The sequence below is a fragment of the Serinus canaria genome, chromosome 1A (genome assembly GCF_022539315.1).
Source record: "Serinus canaria isolate serCan28SL12 chromosome 1A, serCan2020, whole genome shotgun sequence".
Lineage (NCBI taxonomy): Eukaryota > Metazoa > Chordata > Aves > Passeriformes > Fringillidae > Serinus > Serinus canaria.
Genome location: NC_066314.1, coordinates 13,996,331 through 14,010,078, shown reverse-complemented (window position 1 = coordinate 14,010,078; position 13,748 = coordinate 13,996,331). Strand labels below are relative to the sequence as shown.

The 13,748-nt window shown below is 41.6% G+C and overlaps 1 protein-coding gene across 3 annotated transcripts; it reads right to left on the bottom strand.

Annotated features, from left to right (window-relative positions):
• Nucleotides 1–4,619: 4,619 nt before the first annotated feature.
• CBLL1 (Cbl proto-oncogene like 1) lies at nt 4,620–13,703 on the bottom strand. Of its 3 annotated transcripts, none has more exons than XM_030238287.2 (6): nt 13,651–13,703; nt 10,908–11,075; nt 10,463–10,563; nt 10,131–10,214; nt 9,256–9,329; nt 4,620–8,726 (listed from the first exon to the last, which is right to left on the bottom strand). In XM_030238287.2, exons 1-6 carry the CDS (start codon nt 13,661–13,663, stop codon nt 7,685–7,687), a joined length of 1,482 nt encoding a protein of 493 aa, XP_030094147.1. In that variant the 5' UTR covers nt 13,664–13,703; the 3' UTR covers nt 4,620–7,684. The 3 variants fall into 3 exon arrangements, with proteins under 3 accessions (XP_030094147.1, XP_030094148.1, XP_009085073.1); XM_030238288.2 differs by having other exon boundaries at nt 10,463–10,560; XM_009086825.4 differs by lacking the exon at nt 13,651–13,703 and adding an exon at nt 13,120–13,591.
• Nucleotides 13,704–13,748: the final 45 nt, after the last annotated feature.

The following is a 13,748-nucleotide window of genomic DNA, read 5'->3' as shown; positions in this document are numbered from 1 at the left end:
ACAACTTTCAGAGAACTGAGAAGAATGATGACAGACAGTGACAGAACGTTTAATTTCTCATAGCAAGTGCCAGAGGTATAAAAATAACTTCAGCCTAGTGGAAAATGGAACCATTCCTGGAGCCTAGAGGAAAATGGAACCATTCCTGGAGTCTGAAAGAAACAGCACTCTGAAAACTAAAAACTCTTGAGATTTCAAAGACTTGTTTTGACTTTCAGTCAAGCTGGGGTGGTCAGAAATGTGCATTTGGACTTGAAGAAGGGCGGAAGAGAAGGAGAAAGTGTTCTGCACTACAGTATTTATCTTCAGAGTATGCAGGTGTAAAAAACAAAATCTGTTAAATATTTTCTTTTTTTTTTTTATTAAGCTGGGAGTCAGTATTAAAATTGAGGAGATTCTGAATATAGAAAGAATTAGGTGAGCTTGAAGACAGAAGTAGACAAGTTCAGGTTTCAGGAAACACTCATGCATTTGCAGATGAATAACATGCTGTGCTTCTGTGGTGGGTGATCATGTGCCTGACGCGGTGTGGGAGACGTGGTCTTTGGTGGCATCACTGGGATGCTGTTTCCTGCAGACACCAGAGGGATGGTGAGCAGCTGCTCATACCAACCACTGCTCTTCTGAGCTCACCACGGCAGATTCACTGTCAAGTACGTGTCATGTGCCAGATAATCAGCACGGCAGTACCTGGAGACAGGTACAATTAGCACTCTGCCAAAGTGCCCTTCCAATGCAGCCTTCCAAAAAACATAGAACACCATAGACCTTTCCAGAACAAGAAAGCTTTTTGGTCACCACAACATAAAAAAAGACATTAAACTATTAGAGAGTGTCAAAAGGAGGGCAATGAAGATGGTGAAGGACCTTGAGGAGAAGCCGTATGATATGAGGAGTGGCTGAGGTCATTTGGTCTGTTCAGCCTGGAGGAGACTGAGGGGACACCTCACTGCAGTTACAACTTCCTCATGAGGGGAAGAGGAGGGACAGATCCTGATCTCTTCTCTGTGGTGACCAGTGACAGGACCCGAGGGAGTGGCCTGAAGTTGTGTTGGGAGAGGTTTAGATTGGATATTAGAAAAAGTTTCTTCACCCAGAGGATGGTTGGGCACTGGAACAGGCTCCCCAGGGCAGCGGTCACAGCACCAACCTGACAGAGATCTAGAAGTGTTTGGACAATGCTCTCAGGCACATGGGGTGACTCTTGGGAATGGTGCTGTGTGTTGTGGGTCTCTTCCAACTCAGCACATTCTTGTGATACTGTGCAATGCACAGGGGAAATTTCACTTTAAATAGACTGAGCTTCAGGACTGAGCTCTCCAGTTCAAGAAAGACGAAATCAAATGTAAATGAAGAAAATTGTTATGAGGAGCTTTGTAAAATGGAGAGCCTGTATCTAAGGACTGGCGAAAAGAGGAATAGATACGGGGATTTAACCTAGCATACAGGAAAAGTTATGCAAGATAGAAAAATAATATTGTCCTGTAAGGGGAAAAAACCAAACTGGGCAAACTTAAACATGAGCAAGATATTAGAAGATGGTTCCTCATTTTTACAATGGTGAGATCCTTTCCAGCTGGAACAAGAGGAGCAAAAAACTAAACTGCTTTTAGGATGGGACGTAAACATGTTCCTGAAAATCATGATACCACATCATACCAGTGTAATCTGAACTGTCAGACTCAAGCTGCTCTTTTCAGTACCTGTGCTCACATGCACCTACACAGACCCAGGCAAACATCCCTATCAAAGCAATATATGAAGTGCAGTATCTGGTGGAATACCACATACTGTACTTCAAAACCATATGGGATTTTTTAACAGGCTTCAGGTTAATAAAAAAAGATTATTTTCTAAATTGTGCCTCTCAGAACAATTAATTTCTATACTAATGACTTTTCTGACAGAGCACAGTGCCCCAGAGGATAAATCCCCCTTCCAAACCTATTCACCTTTTCTTAAATGGACATAGTACATGGTCAGCCTTGGCCAGAGAGCTTTGCACTCCCATGTCACACATCCCTACCAGCTACTTGCCATGTTCTCAAATCACCCTACTCCTTATTTTTCAATGTTGATACCAGCAGCAATTGTACTTCTGATGCTTTATGAGATATTTCCTCCAGGTACTGGTTGTTTTTGCAAATTTGTAATTCTAATACTAGCATTTTTCTGGGTCGTTTACTCTCATGCAGATTAAAACATCTTGTGGGATGCTGTGCTGATGCAGATTTATTGCTTTATTTTTGAGACAGGCAGAAACCCAACTATTTAGGTTTCTAAACATCCTGCACTGGGTGCTGTTGCTACTCAGAACACCACCATATACTGAATTTTAGTATTTTACTCAGGAATTAAGCAAGAAGGCAAATTCCATACCTGCCTTTTGGAGAGCTGACAGGTATTATGTTAATTCCTCATCATATATCCTGAGCCCATCTCTCTTCAGCACAGTACAGAGACTTTGTAACTACACAACAATTTTACAGCCAAAAGAGGGCTGGAAAATGGAGAAGCCACAGAGCCAGTGATGCTCAAGCCTACTCTCAAACCTGATTATCACTTTGTGCTACAACGTGAAATACAGAAACAAAAAATTAAAAGTGTTTATTCAAGGTCTCAGGCCCAATGGAGAGTGGATTACAACATCCAAACCTGATTTTTTTCAATTTCAAACTGAGTTTCCATTAAGGAAGAAGTATCCTTAAGCACTTATTTACTGAAATGCTACTCACAGTTCCCTATTCCTCATTCCTGTACTGAATGGGAGAATTTTTCTCAGTCTGTATGCATTGCTCCCTTCTGCTTCCTAAGAAGATGCCTGAAAGTTTAAAAAATGGCAAAGAACAAGTTGAGCAACAATCATCAGCACATTTGTGATTTTATTTAGTGGAAGAAATAATTCACCATTAATTATCTTGGAGGTGTGTTCAAGCATTGGCTTTCACAAATCAAACGGAAGAAAACCCTTGACGATTGACACATACTTACTTCTATTTAGTTACTCATTTGGGGTTTTTTCCTTAAGCAGTTCTGCTGAAGTCTTTTGTGAAACATTACCACAGAAAAATGGAAACATTCCTGCCTGCCCGCAGACATTAGCACTCTTCCCATTACCAGAAGTGTATTACAAAGAGTCCTACTGGCACTCAAGAATCACTTCAATTGTATTATCAAAATTGCTCACTGAGGTTTCATAACGACTGAGCTAATTTACCAGCTTCCTGCTCTATTTCACCCTCACATTTCTGGATGTATCCTGCATTTTTTAATACTTTAATCTCTTGCACTCATGAACTGACTCTACACTGAAAATAAATTTTAAAAAAGAAGGAAAAACACCAACAAATTAATGTCATACTCAAGAGAATAAAGAGACCCCATTTAGAGTAGGGAAAGTTTCTAAAGTTGGTGTCTCATGACTAAGTCAAGACTAAAAGGGGATTTAAACATCATTATTTTCACTCACATTGCCCAAAAAAATTAAGCCAGTTCAGCTTGCAAACTGGTCAGTGTGAATCACTAGTGTGAGTATAATACACCTGAACACAGTCCAAAAGCTCACAACTGTGAAGGGACAATTACTGTATCAAGATGATTTATGATTTGCTAAGAATTCTTTTTAACACCATAAATACAAAGGGAAATACAACTTGTATAATACTGATATTTACTTTAGAAATGTAATCAGGATGAAAAGGAATCCAAACCTTGCACATTTCTCTGCAGTACTGGACTGTGTCATACATACAAAAAGTTCAAACTTGTTTCCCATACATTCAATATTCCATTGCAGCTCCAATCCAATCCATAGTGCTCCTCCAGTTTCCCAGGTTTGACAGGACCTTCTGCTGTGAACCTGGGCCTGCTTTTGTCAGTAGCCCAGCAATGCACACAGAGAGAAACAACTCAAAATCAGGCACAAGTTTTATGGAGCAGAAAACAGTCTAAGAGAGGGGTGTGTTCAGACTTGATCCATAGGGAAAGCATATCCACAAATGTGTTTTTGAGAACACCTGCCTTCCACTAAGGGGAAGATAGTTTTCTCCCTTGCTAAGTGTGCAAATTCAAAAGTGGAGTTAGGTAATAGTGGAGTTACTTCCACTTCAGTTTGTAGCAAACAGTTTTTGACAGTCTTTGAGAGCAGGAAGTGAAAAGAAGTGGAAAATTCATCCAGTAAGGTTTTATAATTCTCTTGGATCAGATTTTTAAAAAATAATTCAGTTTTAATTCTTCTTTTTAGAAGAAAAATATGACTTCTCACATGTAGGTAACCAGTCTTTAAGTTAACAGTATTAAAAAACCCCACCACAAACAGAAAGTATAGTTCACACAATGGTCCCCTGGTTATAAAGTGTGCATGGCTGCAGGCAACTCTGGAAGCAAAGTTAGAGATAGAATCAAGGATAGAGTGTAAGGAGACAAGCATCTAAAGCACAGCTGTTTTCAGGCCATCTGCTGGTGTCCTTTCATTCTTTCCATGGTGAACACAAACCATCTCAAACTCTTTTCTGTTGCTTATGTGACATTGTTAGAGGAACCTGCAATGGCTGACAAATTTAAATGTCAGAGTTCTCTTTAAAACCTGAGATCTGCTTGGCAATGCTTCGGGAAGGAGATCACTGCCACAGACAAGGATATTTATTCAAAATAAACATAATTAATTAAATTCAAATGTTTGTGTTTACAGTAAGAAGGAATCCAAAGAAATCACATCTCACCATTTTTAACTCTGTCAATTGCACAATTAAATACAACACATGAATTTTGTAACCTCTCGGTAAAATGACCAGGTATTTATTAAAAAAAACAACCCAACCAACAAATCAAGGGAAAAAACACCCTAAAACAAAAATAAATTGAAAAGACAGTTAACACAGGGTTTCAAGCAGAGGAAGCATTTTTAAACTTCGTAAATATGGAAACATCAACAGTGCCCTTAGTTACATAGGTAATAGATTTATATATATAATCTAATCCAGATTTAATAATTAAAAAAATATATTTAAATCTTCCTCTTACAAGACAATATAGAAATTTGACTCAAGTTCAAGACCTGCCTGTATAGGATGACTTTTCAGCTAAGTTCTCTATCACAGACTTTTGGTCCATGGTCATTAACTAGCTGAAGGGATCCCACTGATATTTTGGGCAATCATTGTCCCTATGACATATGTCACCTTTGTTTCAAATACAGTGAAAAAAATTCTCACACACTGTCTACAGTGACAATGGTAGAGATACATTCATCTTCTGTGCTTCTTGATGGAGCAAAACCTGCTGTTTTCCCTCCTTCATGTGAAGGCACTTCATGTGCCTCAGCATTTTCAGGAAAGCACTTTAACAGTAACTCCAAGAACAGCTCTGGATACAGAACTATTTTGAACTCTTCATCTGGGTCAAGAGATGGGCGAACATGTAACAGAAGCTTGCAACCTGACTTTCTTTAAAAACCCAGCACAATGGAGTGGCCTCAAGTCCTCACCACCTGTGACTGTGGGGAGCAGCTCATTGCAGAATGTCTGATTTTCCCAAGCCCAGAGCAGGGGTGAAGTGGAGCACAGCCCTCCCTGGGGAAGCCACACGTGCCCCAGCACAGCCAGCGGGCAGCTGGAGCCCTCTGAGTCCCTGCAGCACAGCTGTGCTGGGCTCAGCTTGGCTTGGCACAGGCCAAGGACAAGAATCACACATGCAGCTTTCCTCACAGATGAAGTCACGTGCTGTAACACAAATGTCCCAGTCAACTTCACAGTGACAGAAGGGGTCCTCAAAAGTTCCTCATGTGTTTGTCAGTTACTGAAAGAAAAGAATGTTGGCAGAGCCATTTCTGCCTTCACATGAATAGAAACAGCAAAATTTCCACCAGCCCATTTCATAGCACACTATCACAATCAGCCTCTTTTTCTTCACCACTGTATTTTATTTAAAATTACTTAGTTTTCAGAGCAACCAAACCAAATAACTCTCTCTTAGAAAGAAGTATGTTACAGCTAAGCAGATTTTCAAGCAGTTGACACTTACTGGCCATTTGCATACCTCAGAATTTATTTGAATCCTGTCTCTAAAGAAGTATTTACTCAAAAGGCAGTCTAAAAAATTTGGCTGTGGTCACAAGGAAATCAATGGCAGTCAAGAACAGAATAAATCTAAAGAGCCCTTGCTCTACCAATTAAAAATATGAAGTTTAGACATAAAAATTCAAAATTTGGAATGTTGCACTGTCACAGCTCTTTCATAAATTTAACACTTATGATTCTGGAAAAGAATTTTTACATAAAAAGTTACACTGAGGCTTTAAGATGGCTCAGATTATTTGAGAACAGTAGGAAACTACAAACTTTAAAAAAATCCCAAAGGACTTAATCTAAAAGCACCACTGCCAAAAACATGGCATTTGGAAAAACAATGGTTCAGTGCAAATACTGATATGAAATGAAAAGATAAACACTCCAATCAATAGATAGTACTGTCTTGTTAGTGTCTGCTTCTGCTACCAGCTGCACTAAAAAGGAACCTTCTCATTTTATATTATGTTTCTCTTTAAATGTATTCTCATAAAACAAAAATTCTGGACAAAATCAGACCTAAAAGCCTGCTTATATTGCTAGTTTTTGAGAAAAGCAAAACACCTAATGAGTGACTGTTCAACTAAACCCGTCTCACAAAATCAAAGCAGATAAATAATGTGTACCTTTTTATTTCTTCATAGGGGATTTCAGACCACTTTTCTCATATTATCCAAATGAGAAGTTCTCCTACTGTACACACATTATATAAAGCAAGAGAGGCAGATGTGACTTCCCTGCCTAAAAGAAGCTGCTTTTCATGGACATGGCAAGCCAGTTCAGAGCCACTTCCACACAAACACAGCCATAGGTAAACACAGTAGTTTGAATTCAACTCCACTGAGTAGCTTACATGTAAACAGAACCTTCTGAATCAAAACTAGCTTTAAAACAAACTCCAACAACTCAAACAAAAAAAATCCCACAATACATGGTTTCATGTCATGCCCAAAGCTCTATCTTTGATATTCATTTTGATGCATAAAGGAAAAAATGGAAAAGCTGGAATGTGGTAAATGCAGAATTCTGCATGTCTGATTTCTAGGGCCAAGAATTCATTTCAGCCTGAAATCCTCATGAGTAACGGTAAATGGCAGTAGGAGAAATATTAAAGTTCCTTTAATATTTCACTACACTGCTGTTTGGAAGGTATATGTGTTGAAATGGTGTCCCAGAACTATGTGTATGTTAACTTCATATAAAAACTCACCACATTTACAACCATATTTCAATTTAATTATTGTACACAGGTTAACAAAAACACTGGGTTTAACAAAAACAATATCAGAATGGTACAACACGTGTTCATCTTCTCCAGGAAATAATATTACAAGTGATCATCTTAGGACAATTTAGCCACACTAGCAACAGGAGTTCTGTTAAAATGCAACTGTGGTCTACTAAGCCACTTATTTTAGCACTACAGAGTATTTGAAGTTAAGAGTCCTACGGCCAAGGCTTAAAAATCACTTAAGATTCAAACCTCAAAATGTCTTACAGTCAAAATGACAGTATTCTTAAAAAACCACAACAAAATAACCCCAAAACAATTAATTAAAAGGCTTTTGTATTTAGTTGTATCCTCTTCATGGCATTCTCTATTCATATAGTTGCTTGTATCATTGGTAATAGGGTCTGTATCTGGCTTGATCAGGGTGATGTGGTCCAGGAAGGGGGGCCTGAGCAGGAGGCCCTTGCATCCTCGGAGGTGGAGGCGGCCCCCTTGGAGCTGGCCATATCCCTGGACTCATTCCCCCAGGTTGTGTGAAAGGGGGACTAAGAGTTCCTTGATCTTCACTGAACTGTGGCAAAGAGTTGGGATTATAGTGATGGGGAGGGGGAGCATTTACATTTACAGGTGGGCCTCCATGCTGAGGAGGGGGAGGTCCCGGAGGAGGATGGTTCATGTAGGGCGGCATCTGGGCAATGATGTGTCCGGGCGGCGGGGTTATGGGCGGTGGGGCAGAGGTCATGGGCGGCGGCGGAGCCTGGCTGTACACCATGTGGGGGGTGCCCGCCGCCTGCGGAGGGTGCTGCAGAGGGTGGCTGATGGGCGGAGGCGGCGGCGGGGGCGGCGCATAGTGCTGCTGGGGAGGCATAATGTGATGAGGGTGTGACACCACTGGCTGACCCTGGTACTCAGGATGATGGTGAGCAGGTGCGGGCGCTGGTGGAGGCGGTTCTCGAGCGCCTGAACTGGAATCATCCTGGATGGGGACAGTTATTAAGTTGCTGTGTTTCCTCGTTGAGATGCGGAAGGTGTCCTGACTGACGGGGCGGGGGGGCGGCGGAGCCATGGACATCTCTGCGGGAGGAGCACGGATGTCTTCATGGGGTTGGTTATAGTGCTCGTGTGGCACGTGCTGCAGAGGAGGAGGTGGCATCATGATGTGCTGCTTGGGTGGAATGTGGCTCATGTGATGTTTCTCGGGGGGCATTATGAAACGCTCGGGAATTTCGGCCGGCGGTGGGGCGATAGGAGGATGTACGGGTTCAATGGGAGGACGAGTAACGGGCTTGCCAGCTCTCATGTGACGGTGGTTGATGTGAGCTTGTAAGTCCCTCTGCGACAGGTAAGTTCTCTTGCATCCTTGAACAATGCTACACATGAAGAGAGATCCTCGAACACACTGCTCAATTCTCTGCACAGGTTCGTTACAGCTAAATTAAAAGAGAATATTGATTTATTGTCATCACAGAGAGCTCAACGTGCATTCTTCCTTGTAATGTAATTAGCCAAATTAGAACTGACAATTTTGCCCTACTGTAGCAATGAAAGAAACTTGTCAATGATTCTGAATTTCACCTAGTTTATAAATATCAAAATGTTACTATTACAGAACATAAAAATGTCATGAGGTAGAATTTTTAAGTAGCATCTCTCAAATTCTTCTGTGCATTAAAATATAACACGAGTCATTTTCACTAAGTAAAACAAACTGTCATTAATTCCTTTTCAAATTACAGCAATAACAACTTTGTTGTTTTTGGGTTACCTACCCAAAACCAACAAAGTAAACACTGATCTCTTACAATCCCAAAATACTGAATAGGAACTAGAAAATTTTGAGTACTCTACTGCCTCTGCTAAATGTACATAAATAAGAGTCATGTTAATAGAGTATCTGAAATGAGATATTTAAGTTACTTTCTTACATTTCCTTTAATAACAAATCTTGAGATAACTTACCCTGGACACATCTTGTCTCCCTTTTTCTCATGTAGTATAGCACAGTCATAGCAGAAAACATGCTTGCAAGGTATCTAGAAATAAAGCATTTCTGTTAAGACATCACATATTAATATCTATGTCATTCTGCAGAATACAGTTCCTCCCCTCAGTACACAGTTTATAATAATTAAAGTAACTAAGTTACATATGAGGTGAACAAGCATAGCAGTGGTTAACAATTTACAGCATCTTTGCACAGAAACCTTCTAGAACAGTTTATGCTGAGTTTGGGGTGTTTTGGGGTAGTGATGGTAAAAAACACTGGCAGAAGTCTGAGTCTTTCACTATTACCATCTGAACTATTACTGAACTTTCACAGAAGCTGCATATGCAATCTGATTACACTTGTCTTGCTGGCAAGGAAGGAAAGTTTTAAAAGCATTAACTGTGATTAAGTCAGATGCTGAAGCCTGTTATATCACACTTAGAAATCTAAATTAATCTCAGGGATTTTTAAGGGTACATAAAAGTGAACAGTGTTTTCTAACTTCACTGCAAGTCTTCAACTGAGATAAAAAAGCTTCTTTTCAAACCTAAGCGGTGTAAGGTCAAAACCCCAGAACCTGAAGGCTTTTTCCTTTGTGATGGTGTTCTGTTTTTTGTTTAACATGTTCAGACTTCCTTTATTGAATCAGGGGGTAAAGCAAAATCAGACAGATGGAACAAAAACACTTGAGCAGTGAAGGCCTGCAGCTCCATCCTGGAATATTCTGCTGTTTATTCAGATGCCTGTTGAAATCAATAATCTCTAGAAGCCTCATACAGACACAGTAAAACCTCATTTTATCTAAAGGGAAACCACAGCTGCATCTTCCACCGGTAATTTCACTCACCATGCGTCCATACATTTTGATGGGCAATCCACACTTATCACAGAAATGGACTGGTGTATCATCCTTTTCCCCCAGCAAGTTTATCTGGTAGGACAGAGAAGGGGGTGAGAAAACAAACCCCAACATCACTAAAGCGTCTCATTTCAATTATCATCAACATGCCCATTATTTCTGAACTAGCTGAAAAGGAAGCAAGAACAGCACAAACAGGAGAAAGCAGAGGATGAATTTTTAGTCAGACAAAAATAACTGAAAACCTTTTAATTAACCAAGTATCTACCAGGACTATCTACAACTTGGTATGAAACGCAGGCAAAGATCCGTGACTTTACCTTATAATCCCAAAAAATGGGTCCAGGAAATCTCCTTTGATTGCCAAACATTTCACCTCCTTTACATTCGTATCGCTCCTCCTTGTTATAATCAAATTCTTCTGTGGAAAGGAGAAAGAGAAGAAAGACACAAGCCAACCACAACAGTTTCGTAATTGACACCAGCTGCTATTAAGAGCATGGGTCATTTTTACTGAAATCATCAAAACATGCCACAGCACTTGCAATCTGCTGAGCCCATTCTACAGAAAGGTAGAGCCAAAGTAGTAAGAGAGCCTGTTTGGAAATGGGCACTACTTGAAGCCCTACACTGCAGCAGTACTTGGAGATTTGAAACTTGTTTTGTGTTTGGACAGAACCCTGGACTCTGAAGTCTCTGAGTGAGTCTTGAACAATGCTGTAGAACAATAAACCTCCCTACTACAGGGAATTTATATGAATTTACCTTCATCACCAGCTTGTGTCTTCGCAGGCATCCTGTTCATATTTCTTGGAGTTCGAGGTGCAGGTTTGGTTTTATTGGTCTGTTTTGAAATAAGCTTTATAGGGATTCTTCTACGGACATCAAGACCACCCAATGATCCTGAACTATTTGTTCCTTGCAAATCATTGTCTGTGAAAAAAAATTTTTAAAAGTATAGATTTTTTCATTTGTCTAATAGTCTCTAAAGAGGCTAAATATTAACAGAAATGTTTTAAGAAAAAAAATTTTTAAAGCTTACTTAAGACTCCTACAACATATCAAAATTTAATCACTACAAATAGGTATCTTCACAGACAATTTATTCCAGAAGTCATGTCAAAAAACTGTATTGTGACCAGCAATGAATTTAGGAAATCTAGTTTAAAAATAAAGCTAGCTAGTCACACATTTTTCCACAACAGAAACATTAACCTTATAGCTCTTCTCTCAGTGTGAAGAGCACTGGAGAGTCAATTCTTTGTATAACCTTGATTACATGGAATTTCTTATGTGAAAAGATAATTTTTACAATTTATGTATATTGTTTATTGCAGTAGGAAGGAAACTATTCATATATTCATATTAACTGTTCATATATTAACAGTTGATATATTTATATATCAACATCTTGACATATCACTTAGAAGTTTATTATAAAGTATCACAAAAATACTGGTACTTAGAAATATGTAGTTGTATCCTTCCTAAACTGAAAATTACTGTTCCCCGCTACATACAAAATTCTCCTTAACCAGATTTACATCTAAGTACCAGGGTGAACAAAGCAAGAAATAGCCTGACACATGCATCAGCAGGCACAGGCTCCAAGAGATAGACCAGGTAATGCAAAAGCAACACCAATGAGGAGACCCCTCAACCTCCAGCAAGTTTATCTGAAACCACCGCACAGCATCTCATTCACACAAAAATGAAGTTACATCCTTCACAAATCTTCCCATCTCACTGGGATTTTAACAGAAAATGCCACAGGTGTTTCAAAGCAGGGCATGCTCAGTCTGGAAGGGGTGAGCCCAGAGCAGTTACAGCCTGCAGTTCCACAGGGTAGGGAACTCCAGGCTTCGAGACTGCAGATGCCCCAAAGGATTGCAGTGCAGGATGCTGAAATTAGGGTTCATTAGTGTAATTCTGCACAATGCCTCACCAACTGCTGCCTCTCAAAGCCTGTAACCACCACACACAATGCAACAAGTAGAAGCAAAACCAAGAAAAAACGGAATTGCTCTCAGTTTTTCAGCAGCTCCCAGCAAAGCTAGGAAATGTGTCAGTTTCAAACTGGGACTGTGCCCTGACAGTCCTGTACCTCCAAATCAAAAGCCCTCAGTTTCCTCAGATTGTCAACCATAGTTCTAAGAGGAGTTTGATATGTTTCACTCTAAAAGGCAATAAACAAAAAGGCAAAAGCAATAAAGCTTTTTTTTACTTCTGGTCATTTGTTATTTCTTTCAGCTGTCCAGATGAACCTGCAAACACTCAAGTATGTCATCAGGCTTCCCCAGGGAGTGCTCGACCAAGGCATCACAGGTAAAGCTGCTTGTTTTCCCCATGTTGGGAAATTCTGTTTTCTACCGGAATTCACAAAACCACAGCACCATAAACCACAAGGAGTCTCTGCAACAACTCAATCCATTTGCAAATGGGATAGCTAAAAAGAATTTTAAAAATCAAAAACCTATTTATTAGTTAATCCACTGAACTGCCAATAGGTTCTGTCACTTTTCCTCCTTATATCCTTTCAAGGCAGGAATAGTTACATGAGTTACCTGCTTAACTAACCCAAACTAGCAAGTTTATTAATCACTCATGCTTCACGGAAGGATAATAAATTCTAGTCTGCAGGAGCATAATTTGCAGGCTTATGTCCAGAAAAAACTATGACAAACATACCAAACTTGTTGAGACTACTTAAAGAAGCTCTAATTAGAAGTAATGCAACCTACTGAAATGTCACCTTCATCAACTTAAGTTTTATTTTTGCATTTCAAGTTTTATTAAAATTCACAAATACAGCCCAAATACTTTATACAGATAGAGTCATAATGCAGCCTTTTGTAGGGGAAAGGAAAAAAAAACCTCCAAAACCACCCTAGCACAAAGCCCACGTGAATTCATTTATTCACTGCACTACGCCAGCGCATTAACTAGCAAAGGATCCCAGCTACGCCAGCGCGCTCACCGGCAAACGACACGTAAACCACGAAACCGAATTTAAGCACACGAGGAAGTTTCCTCTTGGGCCACAAACAAACACGGAATCAGGAAACACATTATGGGCACAGATGCCGGGAAACGCCGCGGGCAAACGAGCGTCTCTCCCCCACCTCCGGAACGTCACGGGCTGCATCCGGTGCTGCCGGGCCCGGCCACCCCGGCCCGGCCGGCGCAACCCGCGGCTGCCGCTCCGCCCGGGACCGGCCGTCCCGCCGGCAGCGGCCCCTCGGCCCGGCCGAGCGCCCTCGGGGCAGGGGCAGCGCCGGGCGCCGCCGAGCCGCAGGTGGCACCGGGGCCGCCGCGCCTGCCCGGACAGAGAACAGGCCCCGCGGCGCACCCGAGCCCCGCCGGAGCTCCCGGGGGCCGGGCCGGGCCCGCCGCCGCCGCCCCTGCGCCGCCCCGCGCCCGCTTGTCCCGCTTGGCCGCTCCCCGTCCGGCGGCGGGCGCGGGCCCCGCGGGCCGGGCACGGACGGGCCCCCGGCCTCCCCCTGCTCACCATTGTGGTCCATGATGCGGCGCGGGGCGCTGTGGGAGCGGAAGGGCGCGGCCGGAAGCGGCGGCGGCGCGGGCGGGGCGCCAGCGGCGGGGCCGCGC